General features: G+C 41.1%; 1 protein-coding gene across 2 annotated transcripts in view; it reads left to right on the top strand.

Annotated features, from left to right (window-relative positions):
* The window catches only part of TMEM260 (transmembrane protein 260), a 459752-nt gene that overhangs the window by 392511 nt on the left and 42692 nt on the right, over nt 1–24549 (top strand). For both annotated transcript variants that reach the window (XM_085626148.1, XM_085626147.1), the window contains 2 exons: nt 259–435; nt 11953–12006. In XM_085626148.1, the coding sequence (XP_085482274.1) occupies nt 259–435; nt 11953–12006 (231 nt within the window). The remainder of the gene's footprint in view (nt 1–258; nt 436–11952; nt 12007–24549) is intronic.

Here is a 24549-nt window from a genome sequence, read left to right as displayed (position 1 = left end):
GCAGGATGTGAGGATCCATAGTGACCAACATACCTTATCAGACTCTGCAGTACACACTCCACCTTAATCTATTTGCTGTGTACACTGCCAGGAGTGTCGACTCAGCTTTATGGCATGTCCTTCATTTAAATAGGTTTCTTAATCTAAATCATTTTCATGTAATTTGATTCTCACTTGGAAGCATGTAACATAAATAAACTAATGTGTTTACAAATTAAAGAACATCATTTACAGATTGTTATTTACTGTTTTTCACAGGAAAGAAACATTTGTGTGTATAGGGCTGCACGAAGGGGACTCGACCTGGAAAACAAGCTATTCCCTTTGGCCGTGGGGGTCTTGTGAAAAACTGGTTGCTAAAGACAAATCTTTCATCACAGACGAGTGGATTAGGCTCACAAAAAACATGTATAACTGGACTGAAGAATATGGACGGTAAGAACAATACTTGATGGTTTAGACCAGTCTTACTTTTTTTAATGTGATGTCTTCTGAATTACAGTTACATTTTTTTCTTTCTGGTGCCCTTAATATGGGGTTCAAGAGAATGTATGATAATACCACGCATGCCTTTACCATGCATTCCCTTACCATGCAGAAGCCTTTACCATGTATGTAGTGAATTTTTTAAAGTTGGGATCATGTTTCCATAAGAAATACATTTTTAGGTTTACTAATAACTTTGGTGACATTTGACAAATCTTCATAAAACCTTCCCAAAAAGTAGTTCATCAGGCTGACCTCCTTATTGGAAAGTTTCTGTGTGATCCATGGAGTGGGGCTGAGAAAAAAGTGAGTTCCCAAAACGTGTGTTGCCGTTCAGTTTTCCATCCAAAATGGCTGATCAGAATTACATCAAAGTTGTTAGAAATCTAGAACTTTACACAAAGCATGCTTATTGTGAATGTGTAAATCTGTTCAGTAGTTTTTAAGAAATTAAGGGTAAAAATGAATAGATATTTCAGGCCTTGGTAGGACTGCGGAACATACTTACTTTATTTACTTATGCCTAATACCCCTGCTGGGATATAGGCCATCAAGCAGGACTCTCCAGCTGTCTCTGTCCTAGACTTTTCTTTCAATCTCACACCAGGTGTAACCCATCTCCTTGCAGTCAGCCCCGAGACCTCCGTTCCAGGTGTTTCTTGGCCTCCCTCTTTTCTGTTTCTCTTGAGGGGTTTCAGATGAGGGCTTGCTTGGTGGTGTTTGTTGCGGGCATGCGGAGGGAATGACCTATCCAGCACCAGTGTCTTTTCATGATTTCTTCATGAGCAAGGAGTTGGAAAGTCTGCTGCCATAGGTGGTTGTTGTAGATTGTGTTTGACCACCGGATTTGGAGGATTTTCCTCAGCTAGGTGTTGATGGAGGTCTGGACTTTGTTGGTGGTGGTTGTTGGTGTCCTTTAAGTTTCTACTCCATACAGAAGGACTGATTTTACGTTGATTTTAAAAGGCCTGAGCTAGGTTTTCTGCGTTAGGTCTTTGGAGGTCCAGATCTTCTTTAGCTAAAGGAGGGTTGCCCTTACTTTGTCGATTCTTGCCTTGACATTGGCGTCTGTGCCGCCCTGCTTCTCTGTGACACTGCCCAGGTAGGTAAAGGCCTCAACCTCTTACAGTGTATAACCTGCAATAGTGACTGCAGTTGTTCTGGCTGTGTAAGCTTTCAGAATATTGGTTTATCCCCTGTGGATGTTGAGACCAAGTTGTGCTGACGTGGCTGCCACATTGTTGGCCTTCTCTTGCATCTGCAGATGAGCATGGGAGAGTAGGGCCAGGACAACTGCAAAGTCCAGGTCATCAAGCAGCATCCACGGTGCCCACTGGATCTTCTTTCTGTGGATATCTTCATGATTCAGTCTTATATCATCCTCAGGCAAAGTGTTCAACAGAGGCATTCTGAATAGCATGAAAGAACAAGTCTGCGTTCAGTTGCAAGGCCAGCCAGCTGTCTTGCTGCCAAAATAGATCCTGCACAGGCCAGATTGCAACACTGTACATCATCATACTTCATCGACTTTGAGAAGGCACTCAACAGCGAGGACAGAGAGACCCTCTGGACACTCTTCTGCCACAACAATTTGCCAGATAAACATGCAAGAATCATCAGGAACTCTTATGTTGCGGCAGCCATTTTAGTACCAGAGGACTCATTCCCACTGCCCGGGGAAAAAAATTAAAAGTATATAGGTGGTAAAATATGGATAACCTAACCCCTGACCTAGGCCTCATTGTGGGGTACCCCCAGTGCCAATTGAATTTTTTTCTGTCACATGGCACCGCAATAAAATTAGGAAGAGTGGGGGTCACCCTATTTATTTTAATCCCTCCTTGGTGGGTCAATGCCCGGTGGGGGTTGCTGCAGTTCTTTTTTTTATATAGGGAGTAGGCATTTGTGAGCACCTCTCTCTGAGCCTGGGGGCCTAAACATATTTTTTTTAACTTGTTTTTTGGGGGGATGGGACCTTGTGTGGTCCTCCTCCTTGATCCAGGTAATGACCTCCGGGATTTCATTTTCTGGGATGAAGCAGTGATGATTGCTATCACCTAGGGCGGGAGTAGTCATCCATGTCCCTGAGTAGTCATTCATGTCCCTACCCGTAAAAGGACAGGCATGGAACAGTGAATATGCTTGTGGGTGCCCTGGGTGGGACGGGGGCATCCACCAAAAAATAAAAAAATACAAATATAGCCGGCTCCCACACTGACAATCCAGGATTAGTCCTGGGAGCTACCGGGACCGCTGAAGCCTTGGGCCACCCCGCAGCCCCAAATAATATTCTGAGGTGTGGGTGCTCCCACAATATTATCATGAAAAAGATACACAAATATGCACAGCCTTGCCACATATAAATACAGTAGAGCTACTTATATGTTGATTACATATTCACTGCTTCATAGTGGAGCACCCCATAATCCTTTGTGAGGGCTTATTTAGTCCATTTTTACTTCTTTGTGGTGCCCCAAGGAAGGACAAGGACTCCACAAACAATTGGCAGCACCCCAAGAATGTTTTCAAACAATCACAGTAAGTCTCCTTGGTCATATAACACATGACTGCGGGAGAGCTTATCAACATTTTTAATGCACTCAGAGTTGAAGCTGTATGCTCTTCAGCTGGACTGCAGGAACTCCTTGTGGTTGGTTCTATGGCTGCATTTTGTGGCCTGAAGAGTGTTAAAGAAAGACTCAAGACGTGTTAATAGTTATTTTGAGTAAAATCATTGCCATGTATGTACATAGTAACAAGAAAAAGACGGGCAGTGAGGTATATCCTGCGCAAAACGCCGATGGAGCATGGTGGAATACGACCATTCTCGGTGCCTCGAATATAGAGGCTACGAACACTTTCTGGTAAATTTTATCTAGTAGGGTTGGCTGGTATTACTGCGGCCACCCTAATCGTAAGGTCCGGGTAACTTTATTGAAATTCTGGAACTAGGCCCTGAGGAAGTCTTATGGAATATTATCCTTAGACGAAACACGTGTTGGCTGTTCTTTTATGACCTGTTGAACCTGTCGAAACTGAAATAAATATTCTCTTCTGCAAAAGTCACATATGGACTTGGATTACTCTTTTGAATACTGAAGGCGCCTACGGTTTGAACAAGTCTCCTAAGGAGAAGTGTCTTGACTGTGATCACAGAGACTATAGAAAGAAGATACTGATTGGACAAGGCCTTTATTAATATACTTATCTGTGATCCGTATATAATTTCTATGAATTGAAATTGAAGCTGACGATATATTTAGTTTGCTCAGGGAACTACAAATGTTTTATGTACATAGTAATGCATAGGATTGCAGTTATTGATAAAGTATTGTGGTGATTTATTGACAAACCTAAAAGGGCTGCTTTATATATGTTGATGTGCTTGATGTTCTGTGCCGTTGACAAATATAGTAGGTCTGCCTTACTTAAAATGATCCCTGTTAGAAATGGGGTCTCTAGTTGTCAGAGGTAGTCCGGGTAAGGGGGACACACACTTTAGATAATTCCTGCTCGCCCCCTCTGTAGCTTGGCTCGAGCAGACAGGCTTATCCCAAAGGCAAAATGTAAATTATTTGCACCAACACTCACAGTAACACAGTCATAAAACCACAAATGGACACCACACCGGTTTAAAAAAATAAAGTATCTTTATCTAAACTTGACAAGACCAAAATGACAAAAATCCATACACAGTTAAAAATATGACTTTCAAAAGGTTTCAAGAACTTGTACAATAGAAATCTATGGATGCGTGACTTTTCACCAAAGTACCTGGAGTTGCGTCATAGTTCACCAAGCCAAACAGCTGCAGCATCGGAAAACAAAGAGATGCGACACTCCTGAGACCCCGAGGAGGCGATGTGACAGTCCCGCTGCACGCAGAGGAAGGGTTGCATCGATTCTGGTCTGTATGAGGAGTGATGCGTTGGGTTTTCGTGCCGGTTCCTAGTCCGCAGGTGATGCATCGGGGAAGCGTGTCGCACAGGTACGATGCGTGGATCTTCGGGATGCGTCGGCGATCGATGCTGTGCACGGTGGTCCTCTTCAGCCGCGATCCCTTGGTGCGTCGATTCTTGCAGTGATGACAGGCGCTGCGACGGTTTTCGGCGCGGCCTTGCGTGGAAAGTCTTCTCGCTCTGTGAAGATGCGTCAGAAAAACAGCCGCAAGAATAGCGAAACGTCGGTTTCTGTAGTTCTTTGTGTTTCTCCTCTCTTCCAGCTCCCAAACAGCAGCAACAACCTCCAGAGGTCCAAAACTGGCACAGGCACCTCAAGGCAGGTCAGAACTCATAACAGCAGAGTTCAGGGGAGCTGGGGGGTGAAGTCTTTGTGTCCCTGAGACTTCTGAATAGAAGGCCAGCACACTTCAGGCCCTTGAAGATCTTCTTCAAGCAGGGGACACAGCACACAGCAAAGTCCTTCTCCTTACCTTGGCAGAAACAGCAACTGCAGGCCAACCCCAGACACACAGGAAGGGCAGTACTTCTTCTCAGCTCTTTCCTCGGCAAAGGTTCCTCTTGATTTCCAGGAATTATCTAAAGTTTAGGGGTTATGGGTCTAATACTTATACTCCAAAATGTCTTTTTTCTCTTTGTGCAAGGGTCTCTGAGCCCGGTTCAAACCAGTTCTGGGAGCACTCTGCCAGTGCACAACAACATCCTTTGTTAGTGTGGGCCTCGGTCCCAGACACACCGCAGGGGGCGGAGCCAGCATTGTGGAAGGCAGTCACAGCCCTTTTCAGGTACAGGTGCTACTCCTCCCACCACTCCAAATGCAGATCAGGCCTATTCAGCCTAGCGCTGACTCATCCAGACTCCTTGAGCCACGGCACCTCCCCAGCCCCTGTCACTCCAAAGTCAGACAGTCAATCCACAAACAGGCAGAGGCACACAGGAAAGTTGAACAAGAAAATAGCCACTTTCTAAAAGTGGTATTTTCAAACACTCAATTTAATAACAATCTTTACTAAAAGATGTGTTATTAAATTCTGAGTTCAGCGGTACTAAACTCAATTTTTTCATCTTATCCCCATGGGAATGTATACTTGTAAAATGTTACAAAGCATTCCCCATTCTGTCCTATGGGCAAGATAGCCTTTCAATAGTAAAAAATGAAATTGGTAGTATTTCACTATCAGGATATGTTACATACACCAGTACATGTCCTACCTTTCACATACACTGCACCGTGCCCAGGAGGGTACCTTGGGCCTACCATAGTGTCCTAGGTGTAAGAAAAGGGAAGGGCAAGGCTTGGCAAGTGGGTGTACTTACCAAGTAGACATGGCAGTTAACAAATGGCGCACAGGCACTGTGGTGGCAGGCCTGAGACATCTTTTCAGGGCTACTCATGTGGGTGGCACAATCAGTGATGCAAGTCTACTAGTAGCATTTGATTTACCCACCCTGCCACACTTAGCACACTTTACTAGGGACCTACTGGTAAAACAAATATGCCAATCAGGGAGAACCAATCACAATATCAATTTTCCCAGTGAGCACTTGCACTATGACACTGATCAGCAGTGGCAAAGTGCCCCAAGCCTCGAAGTCAGCAAAAACGAAATCCAAAACAGCATCAAAAACACAGGAGGTAGAGGCCACAAATCAGGGAAAACCACACCAAGGATGCCAGGTCTAACAATACTCTTTATATTGTTCTTTATGTCGAAAATATCTCAGAAGTTTACTGCAGATAAACAAAGCTGAAAGTGACTTTGTAGTTAGGTATGATAATAATATCTTACTCTACTTTAATGAAACAACTGTTAAATTGCTGCTCTACTTAGGGATGGTGATAATATCTTTACATTAAAGAAAAATCAGAAATTCGCTGAAAAAAGCAGAGGCTAAAGTAATGTTATAGTTAGGTGAAAATGTCAGTAAAAAGGAACATTTTTAACACAACCACTGACATTCAGCAGTTATAGTTAACTGAAGGAACTATGTCATACCCTCGCCATGCGCTGCTTATGACGTCACAGATTACATCAGTCATGACATGTTTTATGACATCATTGATAACATCACTGATGACATTTTGAATATCATAATTGATGAAAACCGTGTGCATGGCAGGAGAACAAGTTAGTGTTAGTCTGGAGATGCTATGGGTGAGGTGGCGCCTGACCTCTCCGTGGCACTTGTGGTTTCCACTTGGATCTTCTCTGATGCTACTGCCAGCTCAACTGGTGTTAGTTGAGAATAAAATGAGGAAAGTAATACCAGCCTTGGAGTCAGGGATGAAGCCAACTGTCTCTTCGGTAAGAATGCCTAAGGTTTTGGAATTGGTAAAGATTGCAAAGCCGGATATGATTTTGCAGACTGCAAAAGAAAAGGGTTTTCTGAATACCACCTTCAAAGAAAAAAATCCTCATAAAGAAAAATAACTTCTAAAGTGTCCATTAATGGTTTTGGGATCTGATTGGATGTTTTCAGTGTTGCAAAGAATTTGCTCCCTCCACATGAGGATGATTTGGAAAATGTAAATTTGTTCCGGATTTGGCAAGGCATGCATGTAGATAGGACAGACTTGGTCCTAGAGATCCTTTCTTACTTTCTGCTTCTGAGAGTTCATTGATTTAAGTGATACACTGCCAAACCTAGCTGTAACAAATGCTATGCTACATGTTGTTTCCAGGAATCTTGTGCGCTCAGAGAACACTCAACAGAGAACACTCAATGGGTCTTTTTTTTTTCTTCTTGGCCCTTAAACAGTAGGTGTGGAGACATCTCTAGGGCTATTAACGTGTCAGTATTCCATTGTAGTAAGTTGGGGTAAATAGAGTTTGTATGTTGTTAATTTGCATTTTTCAAGAACGTAACCAGATGACATGTCGTAAGATATGAAAGATCTTAATCAATCATTTGTAAATTAGTTAACTGTGATGGTTAGTGAGGGACTGTTGATTATAGCTGGTGAGTATGCTTATATTACAGTGCTACAGTTTTAAACAGGCTTTGTATGCTGATGGTCAGAGAGATGAAGATGAGGCCTAGGGTATCCTGAAGATAGATTTCCAAAGTGCATGGTGCAGTGATGTTGGAAACGTCATGGTAACCCCACTTTCACTTAGCGTACTCAGTGGGGGCTCCTCTTCTTAAACTGTTGCCTATAGTACATTCAGAATAAGGTAAATAGAGATCACTACAGATGATATTGCAATTAACGTTGAGGTATGTCCCATGCTAGAATATCAGAACATTAAAATATGAGCAGCTTGACCCACAGTCCCTAGTACTGAATGTGGTAGACGCTTTAGTAGTTTTTAGTGAGTCCCTTGCTTTTGAAGTTAAATTGCCCCCCCCCCCCCCCACAAGGATTATAATCCGATAATTGGCGCTGATGATTAATTTCCAGACATGTATAATCACCATCTTATCCCCTAAACATAGTGATCATAATAAAATGTATTGGATTGATATTGATTGTATATCTAGAATGAATTGAAGGCTCTGATGGACAGCAAAACCATCAAGGAGTTAATGGGGCAGGTGGCCAAAACCAAAGTAGCTTTGCACAAGGAGTAGGTTAAGTGTAAAAAAATAAACATAAAGTCCAGTAAACAGCCTGGGAGCTGCTAAAAAACTGTAGTGATTTCTGAAAGCTGGTCACATTCAAATGCCAGAGAAAATATTGTGAGAGCCATGAGGGTAGAGAACATTCCAACAGAGAATCCCAAGGATTGTACTGAAATTGGCATATCCTGCTTACTCTCCCAGAAATAGAACTAGCAATCTGAGGTCAATAATCACAAGTACCAGCTCCAAATTTGGTCCTTGCGGATATTTTCAAGTTAAACATAGATATCTTGGTTCTTATGCTACTCCAAGGGATGAAAAAGTACTGCTAACTTCTCTCATCCCCTCCTGCGCCGACGTCTGGAGTCATAGTACTGCTTTGTACGAAACACCGCAGGAGGGAGCCTGCTAACTATAGGCCCATCTCAGTTCCAGATGCAGCATGAAACATTTTTGGAACATTACTACTTAACAGTCTGGAAGTGGGTTGTGGAAGAAGCCATCCTAAGTAGAAAACAACCTGGGTAGAGGAAAGGTATCTAAACTACAGAACAGTGTTTTTGTTATACTTGATTTGTGTCAGGTATTGTAAATTGGGAAAAGCTCTGGTGTCCTCATTATTGAAGTGGAGCCTCTTCAGCATCATCATTATTGAAGTGGAAGAATATCTTTGAATTTGAAATTGGAATATTCAAAGAGTAGCAGATCACCAGCACTGAGCTTGCATGCAATGCTGCACTGCACTCCTAACTTTGACTGAGCTTTCCATGCACCTTGAGGAGCCCCAGGGTACCCAATTTATAATACCTAATTCTATATACAGATTTTTTTAACCTTGTCATTTCTATGTAAATGTGTGTGTAGCCAAAATAAGTAAACCGGCTCTGGCTGCACTAGAAGTGGCAGCAACTTTGACATTTTCTAGGTTGAAATAACAGGGACATTTCTCCATGTAATGCCATATAGTCTAAGACAGCATACGTGAGACAACTGTGAGTAAAACTGAGTTGCAAAATACATGTCTGTACTTGCATTTATTTATCCAAAATAATGTCTTCTGAAGTGGAAATGCTGTGTTATATATATGTATCTCGAAGTGGAATATCTGGGGCCAGAAGGACGCCAAAAACCTGAAGATCATTTTAAAGATAAACAGCATGAGATGCATCATAAGTCATATTAAAGCAGATGCAATGCACTAAAGTTATGGCCATATTGGAATTCCCACTATGACAAGGGATGATTCTCCTGAACAGTCTAGGTTTAGTGATTAAATCATTGAGACCAAGTCCAGCCTATCTCGGGTTCAGAAGATCAAGTTAATTGATGCTGTCCTGGACGCAAAAAAAGTTGTTGCGTTCCCACCTGTAGAAAGAGTAGAGAACCTACATCTATGGTCAGCTGAGCCAGCAAGGTCAGTGTTATGGCTTTTATGTCTGAATTTTTCTACTGCTTCAAGCATGTCTAAAATTGCCTTTTTTGCACTGATCTTATGGCAGTCACTGGAATCAATACTACAGCTAGTTACATGACCAGCGCCTGGATGCCTCAGGGTAACTGTCTGCGCTTTACAAAACTCCTTTACATTACATTACATTACATTACCTATTCATCATTCCTCCATCTGTAGAGCTTGGTCTAAACTGATGGAATTTTCCACACAATATTTTTTGTGTGGAGTTCTTCAGCCTCCCCATTGCATCTTATAACAGGTGTCATACTCTACTCTTCTAGGTTAAGAATGCTCACCTTCTAAATATCCATATGGAAGCATGGCTTGGTTCAAGAATCCAACTCCATATAAAGATCATAAATGTAAGAGAGGAGAATAATTCTCAGGGCTTTCCCTCTAAAGATCCAGGGAAAGCAGCTGTGTATGTGGGCTACTGATGTAGGAATTGGTCTGTCAGCAGTTAATCAAATGGGCTGCCTAAATATGAAGGCAGAATTTTAATAAATATATCACATGCCTGAATTGGGATGTCATGTTTTTTTTCAATAGCATACTAGAGGAACGTAGATTCTCTCAGATGCACTGTCAGTACCACAGGCATGCAATCTACTTTATGAACTCTTTTAATCCTTTGATGCAGGAAATGCCACCACACAGATTGCACAGGTCTTCCTAGAATGCAGCTTTCTTTCTTGATATTCAGATTGTCTGAAGCTCATTTGTGTACCTATGTGGTATTTTCAAGAAACTCCTTTTGAACGAGGGAGGTCATGTTTTTCATCTAAATGTGTAAATGTTTGTGCAAGGAATTTGAGTCATTGGCCATTTTGCAATTCTCCATCAACATGAGTGTTGAATGGTTGGAAATCACCTAGAAGAGCTTCTACAAAAGCTTGTTTATGCTTGTAGTTGGTTTGTTTTTGCCAAATAGCATTCTCAAAATTAATTGGAACCTTTGAAAGATGATTTATTTTTAGCAAATGATTACATTTATACTAGGTGAAGTTGAGAAAAGATCTCCAGTTACGTTCTGTTAAAGGTTATTTAGCAGGACTATTTACTGGTTTTTTTCTCTTGACCAAGGCTGTTGGCTTAAAACTTCCTGTGGTTTTACAGAATAATGTCCTTCTTGTTTCCTTTGTATTGCAGAGTTTGGATATAAATCCTGTTCTTGATTTTCTGATGGGGCATTCCTTTGAACGCTTTCACTGTGATCAGTTCAAGTTTATGTCACGCATTATAGTCTCCTCCCATAACTGTTTTTCCTAAAGCTACATTTACCCTAAGGGTAATATCCTCTTTGCTTCCTAAAGTTGTGACAGTTTACTTTAGTATGGATTTCTTTACCCTCCTGTTACATTTCTTATCACTTGTCGATGGAGGACAAGGAACGATTTGTTATTGTTTCAACTGATAATAATCTTTATGTTGGTTTCTGATGGTGCAAAATCTGGAACTAGGTTTCTTTAGTGGTAAAAAGTTGTAATGAGATTCCTGAACTCTACCATCCAGAAGATGCTTGGGCCCACACTGATCGATGCAACGCAGCTACTTTGGTGTTGTTTAGGAATGTACACACAAGTTGTTGAGCTGCTACTTGGAGATTCTTGCATGTCTTTTCAAAATGCTACTGTTTGGATGCTAACTTGAAATTTGAAATGGCTGCACTTCAGCCCTTCCCTGAATATTTCTGTATTTTTACTCTGTCTTCTTTTCGATTACTATTTTAAAAGTGGTTTACATACATAATCTGAGGCAATGAATCTTCATTAGAACAACAAGTTACTTGCATTCTGTAACTTTCTTTCTGATGGATACTCCTCTAGCTTCAAATTCCTTATTTTCCTCCTACCTCCCCTCTCCTGAGCGAAGATTAATTGGTTTGTTCCCTTGTTTCCATTATTTGACTTTGTGGCAGTGTGATATAAAGTAGAGGGTCTAACCACTTGTTCTTGTGATGCATTGTATTGCAGCTGAACAGTGCCCCTTACCTCTGTTGAAAGGTATTGGATCATATAAGGAATCTATGAGAACATGTGTATCTCTTAGATACACCATTGCCAATAGTAAGCAACTTGTCCTCATTCCAGTGATCATAATGGACTATCACTACAAAGAGGAGTTTTATTATCCAAATAATATGGTAATTTTAATTAATGCCTAATCATTTTTATGTGGATGATGGTCTTTACCACTTTTTTTCTTTAATGTTGTCTTCATGTATGATTAATTGATATCAGCTACATCTCTGGTTATTAAAGTCGTTTGCAAATCTTCTTTACAACATGTTCTTTACGCGTGCAATTAAATGTAGGGTGCATTTTTGTGAATTTTGGACATGTGGCACACTGCGCCAGCTGAGAAAAGAAAATCTTTTGGATCTAGGTCTATGCTGTTTAGGATATTTCTTTAATTAGTAATTTGTGTTTTACTTGTTTTATTTTCACAATTTGTGAAGATATAGTTATTAGAATGTTTTCTTTTTTTTAGGTTTGATCCTGTTTCTTGGGAATCTGTTGCCAATGAAGAAATGTGGCAAGCCAGGTAAAATAACATTTTTCTTGAACTGCAATTTCAATGGCCAGAAGTCCAGTCTTGTTGAACACGTACTGCATGAGTAGTACCATAATTGTGTAAAATCAAAATGTTGTTTTTGAATACAGAAGCTACAACTGCACCCTTTTACTTCAGTTGGAATCGGTTCATCCAATAGTCTGACCAACTTACACTTGTTTAGGGTTCCTGGATCCTACACATTTTAGGTAGAGAATGGCCAATAAACAGATTCCATTCATCTGTAAGTGGCAGATGGTCAAAAAGTAAGAAGCAGCTCGAAGGGTTTTTATTCTGTGGCTTAAGAGATTTTTCGGGCCTTGCATTGTTTTAACGATCTGACCATTTAAAGCTTTTGCTGTCTCTCACACAGACGTTTTGTTCCTAAATCTTAATCAACAAGAAATGATTTTCACAGCAGAAGCATTACTCCCTCACCTCATGCAATTGGATGCTTAGTGTAAAAGGCCACCATTTATACAGTGCTTTTATTTGCAAAGCACAAGGGACTAATTTGTGTTTGATTTGATTTGTAATTTATATAGCGTTCGTATGCCCTAGTGCGTATAGGCGTCGTTGTCAGCGAGAACCAGAAGGTTGCCGATGAGAAATATAGGGAGTACTTTAATTAGTGAAGAGCCATGTTTTTAGCGATTTTCTGAAAGATAATAAAGTTGGACTGTTCTTTATATCGGCTGGGAGCGAGTTCCATGTTTTAACAGTTCCTAAAATGAAACTCCTTCCTCCCCAATGTGCTCTGTTAAATCTGGGAGTCTGCAGAAGTTTACTGTGAGAAGACCTTAAGATGAGTACCAAATCAGATAGTTCTTCAAATAATGTGGACCCGCACCATGCAGTGCCTTATATGCTAAGCACTGGGATTTGAATTTGATCCTCTTTCCGACTGTGAGCCAGTGCAGTGTTCTTAGACCATGGGCGAATGGCTGGTATTTTGGGATATCCAACAAGCGTGCTGCTGCATTTTGGAGTCGCTGTAACTTTTGTAGGTACTGTGTTTGGATATTCACATGAAGAGCATTTCCATAATCCAATCTGGAAAGGGGTAATGCTGTCACAAGTGTCTTTTGCATGTCTAAAGGAATGAAAGGGCACATTTTTATAATTATCTTTAGGATGGATAAAATTGTGGCGGTGAGAGTACTGATCTGCTCTTTAAAAGTCAGTTTATCATCAAAGATGAAACCTAAATTTTTCACCTTCTTCACTGGAGCTGGAAGATCACCCAAAGTTGATTGCCACCATTTAGGTGACCAGAAAGAGGTATCTGTACCCTAAAGGAGAACCTCTCTTTTTTCACTGTCTAGTTTTAATAGTTGGAACTCATCCACTGATTTACCTGGGTCATACAATTGTTAAATCGGTCTACAGTTTCTTCGAGATTACTAGAAACTGAGAGTACAAGCTGAGTATCATCAGCGTAAGAGACAACTGAGAATTGAGGCTATTTTCCAAACTTCAGGAAAAGTAACGGAACTAATGATCTCCTTGAATACAGCCACCAGTTGTTCACTAATAATTTCAGAAGCAAGGTGAAGTATGGGGGCATGGATCTGAAGGAACCCTAGATTTAGCTGTCCTTACCAACTGAATACTCTGTTCTGCGTTTGGCGGGGAAAAGGAAACAAAAGAATTGGATAGGGAAGGTATTGTGACATCTGACTGGTTTCCATTTGCGTTAAGTCGCTGTCCATAAAAGATTTATAGACTACCTCCACTTTGTTCTTAAAAAACAAGCAAGGGAGTTACAGAGTTCCTCAGTACTGTCAATGCTAGAGGGCTCGGGTATTTTGGCTAAATTGTTTACAGTCTGGAAGAGCTCTTTATTGAAATTCTTCGCCTGCACAATTCTTGACGAGAAGTACTTGCTTTTCTCCTCCATTATTAATTTTTCATAGTCCGAAAGGGACTGTGGATATTTTGCCTTTTCTGATGAATCATAATTTGCTCTCCACTGCTTCTCTTTCCTTCTACAGATTTGTTTCTGAGCTCTCAATCTGTCAGTAAACCAAGGCTCCGAAGGGTTTTTCCGCCTAGTAGAGAAGGTCTTTTCAGGAGCTAAACGATCGACCGCTTCTTTAATCCAGGATGAAAACCTGCGGGCTGCAGTATTCGCGTCTATAGTCAAGTCGGGCTTTGAGCTGGATTAGGATATTTGTAGTGCAAGGGGTTAATATTCCTCCAGCCACAACCTTTAGTTATTGCATGGGGTTGTGAAGTCTCGGAGAGTGCTGGGAAGTACTGACTGCAAACATTATTGCTTTATAGTCTGACCAAAGAATAGGCAATACTTCTGAAACCTTCACAGTCGGGTTGGATGTAAATATACCATCTAAGATATGACATGCTGCGTGGTTGGAATGATCGACTACCTGTCTCAAGGCAAAACTAGCCATTGTATCAACTAACAAAGCTGTATCACGGTCCTCCAGTTTTTCCAAATTAAAATTAAAATCCCTCAATACTGAAAAATCAGCGGAGTCGATACTGGATTCAATAAAAGGGCTTATGGAATTCACAAAAGTATTTCTTGGGCCTGGGGGCCTATTTACCAAAAGGCCTTTAAAAGTATAGTTTTTGCTCAATATGATCCGTAATGATAGAACTTAACAGTCATGGCTACTTCCAGCTAAGGAACCAGAAACTGACAGGTTGTCTCTGAAAATGATTGCTAGTGCCCCACCATGCTTATCTACCCAATCAGCTCTGAGAATCGCATAGCCTGCTGGGATAGCGAAAACTAGATCCGGATCAGACGTTTCCTCCGCCCATGTTTTTCGGTGATGAATGCCAAATCAAGCTTATGTGCACACACCATCTCTGCAAATTCTAATTTATGTTTTTATTAAGGATCGTGCGTTAATAAGCATACCATAGAACACCTTAGGCGATCCTAGTTGTAAGAGCCTAAGCGTGTTTGCAGTGGAGCTAGCTCTAATCTTATCCTTATCAAAACTCACATGCAAATTGCAAAAGTCACATTGCATAGGCTCATCTTGTGGGTCTAATAGACAGTTGGGATTTCTTGCCTGCTGTATTTAATGCTAATAAATCCTCCCTGCAGTATTTAAAAGCAGACTCCTCTCCTGGGGAAATTGGGCAGGCATTGTGGTGCTGGGCGCGGGACAGGCGTGGAGGGCGCAGACAGGCTTGCCTTTGACGCGCCAGTGGCGCATCCACTCAGGCATCCGAATAAGTAGGTGGTTGCGGTGAGAGACTAGACCACACACCACCCGCAAATGAAACGGCGGGCTGGAAGTGGCTGAAAATAGCGTCACAGGTCTCTAACGCCCTCCGCACCAACGGCACTACAGCCGCGACGGAACAGGGCAGAAACCTCAACGGTAAGAGGAGCACAGTCTAAGAAGTGCATGTAAAGCTGATGATGTGCAATTAGTACAGATAGATGTAAAAAATTAGGGTTTAAAAAGTTAAAAAATAAATGCAATCAAAGTAGCAGCATTAAATTAAGCCACACTATCAGGGTATTAAAATAAAGCACCAGCTGCATCCTTACCGCTCTGTTGCAAAACTATAGTTGATTGTCAACTTTGTCACCCATGGATTCTGAACAAAAGCAATTTTGTTCTGCTACAGCAGGTGAGACAAAGGTATTTTTTTAATGATTTGTCTAAACTAGAGTGTGAGCCTTACCTTAACATGGCTACCTAATTACTTTTTGTTTTCACTTCAAGGTGGCCTGACCTCAAAATGGCTGTTTGCCATTCCTTTTTTCTTACATGGTCCTGGCCCCTACTCTCTCCTACCCTCCTTGTCACCGTGTCTCAAGGTGATCCCAATTAAATCACTGCCCTCCTCTCCTTGTCACTTCTTCACTGTAGTGCATCTGTTGCAGCTCCTTCTCTGCACTGACCTGCCCACCTTGTTACCTATGCTCATGGTGATTCTGACTTTTGCACTACTCCACCCTTCTGAGTATTTTACTGCAGTGCCTAAGAAACTCTAGGATTGAAATAATATTGGCCTAAAATTTAAACCCTTAGCATGACAGAACTTGGCAAAATGAGATCCAATGCATACTCCACACTTTTTCCTTCATCAGACATGCATTTCCCTGCAATTACATTCACAGTTTCTTTTATTTGTCTTTATTTACAGAACTACCCCATCAATTTGTCTAACGTATTAGGAAAGCGTCAATTAAAGTATGTTTAAAAAGCCCTAAATTATTTGAAAATAATTCAAATTGATTTGCTTTTTCTAAGGTGCAGTTAGGGTTAGAGTTACGTTTACGGCAATTAACTGGAGAAAAAAAATCATAACATTATTTAAGTGTTAGTGTTGAATACTGTAACTTAACAGTTGAATTATTTTCAATATAAAATAAATCCGTACCCTTTGCAGATAGAATTAGGGCTGGTATTAATAGGGCTAGTATTAATAGAATACAAATGAAATCAAAGTAAAAGTATTTAATAATTGAGTCTAGGTTTGGCCTTAGGGTTAGTAAAAGGTTTATTATAATTTGAACATAATTTTAATTTTATTTTATTTTATTTTAAATAATAAGGGTAAGGATAGCCCTGGGTTTACAAAAGTGTGTTTTGTTTTTTCAGTTACAAAGGTAATATATAGGTATTGGGTTAGAGTTAACATTACTTTTTATAACTAAATATAATGTACATTCATGTAACTTACTTATTGACTTAGTGTCACAATAGGGGAACTTTGTATTAAAATTCAGAAATGTAATGTAATTCATTTTAGGCTTGGAAGAGGGTTAGTGTCAAGGAAATGTAATGTATTCACATTAAAGTAAGGTTAAAGCATTATGGTAAATATGAGGTTTAGTTTTAAAGGTGATTTGAATGATATGGAGAGGGGTGGGAAATAAAAGTAGTGGAAACAAGTTATTAAACATGAACAATGCTCCTGCTGCCATGTACATTGCAAGTACAATTAGCCAGCGAGGACGTTAAATGCATGAGGCAACCTCCCTGGAGCATCCATGTCATGTCAGATCAATTCAATCTCTAGTCTGAGGGAACAATATTTGAGACTCTGAAAAGGTCAAAAGAAAGGCTCAAAAGGGAAGGAACCACTGGGAAATACCAAGGAACTCTCCAAGAAAGGTGTTGTAGTTGAGGGACTCCAGACTTGGAAGTTTAAAATTGAGCAATTAAAATAACTTCCATTCTTTCCCGTCAGTCTACATTGAGACCTCGGAGAGCAACAAAATGGCAGAGTATGATTAAAGCAGACCATCGGTCCAGAAAAAGACAGGGTATTCACTGTCCATAATTTAAGAAGGGAGACTTCGAAGCAATATATACGAGTGTTCTGCCAAAACAAAGAGATGGATCCAAAGAAATCCATCCGGACCACCGGGGCCACGCATGTGCTATGCACACTCGGCCGTCCACAATATTGGAACATTTCTGGATGCTTTTAAAAGGTAGAAAATTAAAATGAAGAGTAAACTTTTAAGTTAACTCTTCATTTTAAATTTATCCCATTTTAAAGTGTTACATTTACAAACCAGCAGGCCACTTGCTCCCAGTGGCTAGTAGACACCATTCCATATTTATAACTGAAAAATGCTGTCATTTTTTTCGAATGGGAGAATTTAAAGTCGATAAAAATATTTCTATGAAATTACTTTTTAATATTTTAAGAAGCATGTGTTTTCACTTTAAATTCCTCCTATTTAACCAACTGGCTATATTTTTCTGTTATAAATACGGCACCTTGTCTACAGGCCACTGTGTGCAAGATGGAATCCATATAAACTTAAAGTTAACTTCCAAAAATGCTGCCTGTTTTTCAGCCAATCGACAGGTAACAGCCAGAAATGTGATGCGCCTACTACGCATGATGTCATCCTGCATTGCTATAATCCTTCATGCCAGGCTCCATGTGCGCCAGTTACAGGAGTGCTTAGTGGCACAGTGGTCTCAAGCGGAGGGTCACCTCGAAGATCTAGTGTTGGTTTGGGGACTCACAAATCACTCTGCAGTGGTGGAACACAAACAACCTGTTGCAGTGGCAGCCCTTTCTGGAGCCAGTTTTGCAAGAGACCATCAACATGGACGCCTAGCTTACAGGTTGAGGAGCACATCTCAAACATCTCACTGTTCAGAGTCAGTGGACCCCTGTCCAGAAAACTCTTCACATCAATCACCTGGAGTAGCTGGACATTCAGTTCGCCTTCCGGGCTTTCCACCCTCTCATTCAAAACAAGACATTCCTGATACGCATGGACAACAGACTGCCGTGTTTTACTTACAGAAACAAGGTGGGATACATTCTGTCTAGTTGTCCAGTGTAACCCAACGTATCTTGCAGTGGACGATCCATCACAAAGTCCATCTACTTATTCAGCACATTCCCAGGGTGGACAAAGATCTAGTGTACCTGCTCAGCAGGACGCATCAACACGTCCACGAGTGAAAACTCCACCGCCAAGTCCTACACACATACTTTGGCAGTTGGGGGTTCCCACAGATAATCTGTTTGCCACCACCAAAAATGCAAAATGCCCAAACTGTGTCGCCAGACTACCTCACCCAGTCTCTGAGCAGTGCACTAAGGATGAATTGGTCCAGGATATTTACTTACACTTTTCTGCCTCTCCCACTCCTACCGTTTGCGGTCAGGAAGCTGAGATGGATATCCCTCATGCTCATCTTGGTAGCACCATCCTGGGCACGCCAGTCATGGTCCACAACACTACTAGAACTCACTCTAGTCCCACACAAGAAGCTCCCCATCAGGCTGGATCTTCTCCTACAAAACCTCTGCACTCTCAAGACATTCCAACCCTCAGCGGCTCAACTGTGCAATCTGGCTCCTGAGGTCTTGGAATTTGGTTACCGTAATCTGCTAGTAGAGTGTATGCCTATTCTTAAAGAGGCACAACGGTCTGCAACCAAGGCATGTTAATGCAGACGAATGGAAACGGCTCATGCACTACTATCTTCCCAAAGACCTCAATCCACTCACTGCGTCTGTACAACACTTTAAATATTTATTAGTAGCAAGATAGCTTTATTTCGGTTACAAACTTAAAAAGCACAGGTAAATATCTCATATAAACATACAATACATGAAAGTATTAACTAAAAACAATTCAAATCCTTTAAAATAATTTCCAAAGTTCCTTAGCATATAACAATTAATGTAAATTCATTATGGAAAAAAAAATAGAACCAAACTTGCAGAACATCAATATTCATCAATAACAATTCCAAGATCACATTTTTATATCAATCGTAATAGAAAAGCTTTTACGGCTGGTCATTGTAGGTGAAGTCTGCCTCAGAAGTTCATGCCTTTCTTTCTGAACAAACCCAACTGCAAGTAAATAATGGCTTACACTAAAAACTATGCACATATAAGTGCCAGTTTTAAGGATCCTTAGTGCATCTTGGTACTTCCTAAATCCCACATTATAGCATATAGGGCGGATCCATTTCCTCCTCTGGTTTGCATTGGTTGGGCAGAAGAATAATATGTGCGCTGTATTTTCTTGAGTGCGTAAATTGCACAATTTGCAGTTTACGTCCACCAACTCTCTATTATCAGTTATCCATCTTGATGTATACTCTTTCGTTTGAAGAATGTCATAGCTGAAATTCAGATTTAGTGATTTGGCCAATTGAGGTTAGACTTCATCCAACAAGGGTTCAAAGTACAGAATGGGCTTAAATAGTAAAAATTGCTCTGTCAGCCTAGCCGGTCTAGAATTCTGATGGAGTAATTTGGTCACGAAACCCACAAAATCTAACCAGCCAAAACTCAACATGTCTGGTCCAAGGAAAGCTACGAAATGCATCTATTTGCAGAAGTTCCATTAACCTTTCCCTATAGCAGCTAAGTTCTTGTGTGGTCCATAGTCTCATCCAGAATAATGAGGGCCTTAAGGCCGCTAGGTGCTCAATGCTCTTGAAATCAGGGTCTTGGTATAAAGGAATGAGGAAAGTACTGGTAGGGATGCACATTAATTGTCTCAAAAACGTAATCTTTCCCACGTCAGCTTGTCCACCTTATTAATCCCCATAACTCCGCTCCATATAGAGCAACTGCTTGAGCCTTACTTCTAAAAACCTTTTATGTTGGAGAAATTGCCCTTGATGTAGTAGTTTTATGCTTTTTCGATATTGCCATGGATCTGTGTGCTAGGGACAGTGCTTTGTTGTTTATATGGGGGTCCCGAGATAAGTTAGAATCAAGTCAATTTTGGGAACCCGTTCATGCTTTTGTTGGTGGAGCCCAATGTTCCCCTTAAAGGACACATGGATTAATTACCATATATTTTGTTTTAGTTGAGTTTATCTCAAGGTCCTTGCCATCGCAATAGGTTTTTAATTTGTTGAGCAGGGACTGCAACTCCATTGGGGTCTGTGACAAACACATGTCATCTGCAAAAAAGTAATGCAGGGACAGGGACCCTATTGAGCTTCGGTGAATCGTGTCTACACTCTTTTTAAATAACCAATAACACCATTAACATAGATGGAGTAAAGTGTGGGTGCAAGCACACAACCCTGTCCCACTCCCTGGCCAGTGGGTATTAGATCAGGGAGCTCGCCCTGAGTGCTCAACGGACACTTGAATAATTACCTAACAAGCCGTCTCATTGTGATAGAAGATCCTCTGGGACTCCTTGTTTCCCTAGGACGGCCCACAGGGAACTCTGTGAGACCAGATCTAACATCTACAAATGAGACGTATAGATGACCCCCTTTCAGCTTGATGTACTTCCATATAATATGTAAAAAGCTGAACACCTGATTCACTGTACTGACCTGTAATCTAAACCTTGTGAAATGTTACCTCCTTCACCTGCAGAAGTCGGGACTTGTCTATACATCTATTCGTTTACATCTGGCTGCTGTGGCTACTTATTTGCAGTATAGGCAACATGTTTCACTATTCAAAATTCCAGTCACGGGAATCCCTGCTCCCGTTTGGAACCTTAACGTAGCCCTCACAAAACTGATGGGTCCCCCTTTTACACCACTTCACTCTTGCCCACTTTAGTTCTTGTCCTGGAAGGTGGCCTTTCTCTTAGCCATTGCTCCTCTCAGACAGAAACATTCAGTGAAATGCACACTTACCTCAGAAGAGCTGTTTTTCCAAGTACATAAAGATAGGGAGGTTCTCAGAACCAATCCAAAATTCCTGCCTAAGGTTGCCCGTTGTCTTTCCACACCCAGAGACTGTAGCAGAACGCGCTCTGCAGACTCTTGTTTTCAAGAGAGTGCTAAGGTACTTTATTGACAAGACAAAGCCCTTCTGTAAGACGTAACAGCGATTTGATTTTTACTGCAAGTCTCATAAAGGACATGCTCTTTCCAAGGCAGGAGTTGCACAATGGTTGATCAAATGTATACAGACCTGTTATGCCAAAGCAAAAGAAAAAGCCTGTCCGTCCCTCACAGACCTCATTCCACTTGTAGGAAAGGGACTTCTGTGGCTTTCTTAGATAATATACCATTAGCTGACAACTGCAAAGCAGCCATCAGGTCTACCACTCATACCTTTGCCAAGCACTACAGCATGGACGTCCTGCCCAGACAACAAGCTAGAGTTAGCTCGCTGTCTTATGAACACACTTTCAATCTTCTGCAACGTCCTCTGGCTAAGTCACCACTTTTGGGAGGACTGCTTTACAGTCTGTGCACAGTATATGTATCTATAACTACATGTGCCACAAACGGAAAATTTTACTTACCCTGTAAGCATCTGTGCGTGGCATGTAGTGCTGTAGATTCACATGCGCCCATCCTTCTCCCCAGTCACCTGAAGTTGTTGCAGATATCTTCTTTATTTTGTTACCTTTATTTCTCTACTTTGCATCGCCATATTTTCTTTATATTCTCTATGCTTCATTCCCAATCTTGCATTACACGTGGGATAAAACAATCTAACCATGGAGCCAATGCCCATGCGCAATACCACTAATAAGTGGAGTCACTAGAGGTCCTGTGACTCTACCTTTAATGAAAAACAAGTTGTACATGTCCGAGCTCAAAACTAGATGGCGAAAGTATGCACAGTATGTGAATCTACAGCACTACATGTCACAAACAGATGCTTACAGGGTAAGTAACATTTTCCTTATTTGCACTCTTAACAAGGGACACAGAGAATCATGTTATGAGGGAGCAATTGGGTCCATTATAACCTAATACAATTACTATACATGCCAGACAAGAAATAGAACAGTAATATACAAAGTATCTGATGTGCACCCACCTTTTAAGTTGTTTGAAAGGGAACAGGATTCATCAGATACACCTGTACAAAGCAATATTTAATTTCCTAACTCTCGCTGACTCCCTCACATGGGTGAGGGTTGCACGATCCACCTCCCATATGAAACACGTCTGTAGATCAAACCCTACAAAACAAATCACCAACAATTAGGGCGGTGGGTGGTTGAATGTTCTGCCTTCTCCCATGGAGACCCTCCATCAAGTAAATACAGAGATTAGTATACCCATGAGAACCTAAAGCACCAAAAGGCTAAGGGCTTGGTGGAGGCTGTGCAATACAAAAACTGCATGACAACCACAACATTCTGGCACTACCGTACTCCAACTACCAAGAAGCTTTGCCTTTCGATTTCTGCGTTTGTGCTGCTGGATTTATTCATTATAGTGAAAAAACCAGCCCAAATGGCATCCTAACCCTGTAAAAAGAACTCTCTGCAACATATACAAATACTGTACAAACAATAAGGAAAAACGTCCAGTCCAACTGTTCATGAGTATTGAGGAGGTACTAGTGTCAATCATTCATAGTGTAGATCATTCACAGTACAATGTCCAGATAATAGGCTTAGAATGCACTGCCAGAAAAAGATCTGTTATTTTTGATCTCACCATTGCCCTTAGCTGGCAAGTGACGATAACTGTTTATTTTTCTGATCACGTTAAATCCGTCCATGCAGTTATTTTATTCACCACTTTTCTAAAATGAGCAGTAACACATTTATCGCTGCAGTAGATTCAATGTCCCCTCTGCTAGGATTCGAGCTCATTGACCGCAATGGAAATTGTGATCTCCCGGTGACGAAGGCACTGTATAAAGCCCCTGCGCCCAACTAGTTTGCCTCCACTCAGCCATGCCCATCTGCCTCTAGTATATGAACAATCTACCTGCGGCCAAATGAAAGTGTAAGTTGCTTTAGGGTACTTGGCAATACTAAGCAACTGCTCTAAAGAAATACACAGAGAAGGTTCAGATATCCTGTGTTGTTTTCTATTTTTACCTCCAGAATCACCTTGATTAAAAGGTTCACCTCAGTGGAGTTCAAGATGGTTAAACCACTTTTTCAGCCTCACGTCTGTTGTTCTTCTTCCCCCATTCTTAAACGGTCTGTGAATACCTTGCAGACCTTTTCCTCAAATGAAAGTGATCAGTCATGTTTCGTTTACCTCTAATGCTGCTAATACCACTTGCTGTACGCCCTGTTTTGCTCCTTGTGCTTTCAGCCCTGCCAAGCTCAAAGAATTAACCTACTATACTACATCTATTGTTATTTCTGTTGAATCTGGATCTCTCCCTGACCTAAACACAGCGCGCAACTGCCCCACTAATAATGGACCAATGTAATGTTTCCTTTAGCAGTGCCTTACTCTAGGCCGGTTGTTGATACCCGTTCTTAATAAAGCTTTAGTGAGGTCCCACCACACTCTGGAATTTTCTACCGATTTCTCTGCTGCCTTTCTGTGCCACAGTAGCCTTTTGGTGTGTGGTGTTTGTTCCTTGCATCCGGTACTTTGGTGCGCCACTCTTTCCAGTCCGCTGTAGACCTACAAAACTGACTACTGCAATCCATCTTTGCATTTCCTTTTATATGTTTTGTATTTTGGTTAGTTTTTCTTACTATTCCTAAGAAAAACTGGAGGACTGGCTTTGTTCTTGGATCAAACAACTATTATTAATTAACCTGCAATAATAAATGGATTGTGAAGCGAAGAGTGCGAGGTGAACATTGTGATATTACCTTAGTGTGAAATTATTAATTGATATGGTCCGTGTGAATAAAGTTAGAGAAAAGATTCATTTAAATCAAATAATAAACAGCAGATACAAAACATGTTAACACTGGGTTGAGTAAGAATTACGTGAAAGGGGTGACATAATTATGTTAATCCTCAACAATACGCGCAATTACACAAGATTGAATGAAGTTGGACCGATAAGAGGTTGCCAAGTTATCCAATGAAGTGCGACACAAATGAGGCAGATGGATGTAAGCAGATAGGTGAGCTCAACAAGATTTTCACAAGAGCTGACTGAGGCAACAAGAGCTTAACGGGATTATGGACGGCGGAACATTAGGTGAGAAAAACCACTCTTGACATCAATACTATGAACTCATCAAGTTAAAACCTGTAATAAAAGTCAGCACTAACCGCATTCCGTCTGGAAATGAACGTTTACCTCACAATTGTTAACCGCATCATGGAGTATGAAGTTCTATACAGAAAAGCACAGTGTCCCTCCAGTAACCTGTACACTCACATAATGAAACTGGGGAAG

This window comes from Triturus cristatus, chromosome 9 (assembly GCF_964204655.1).
Source record: "Triturus cristatus chromosome 9, aTriCri1.1, whole genome shotgun sequence".
NCBI classification, from domain to species: domain Eukaryota; kingdom Metazoa; phylum Chordata; class Amphibia; order Caudata; family Salamandridae; genus Triturus; species Triturus cristatus.
This window is presented reverse-complemented; position numbering and strand designations above follow the sequence as displayed.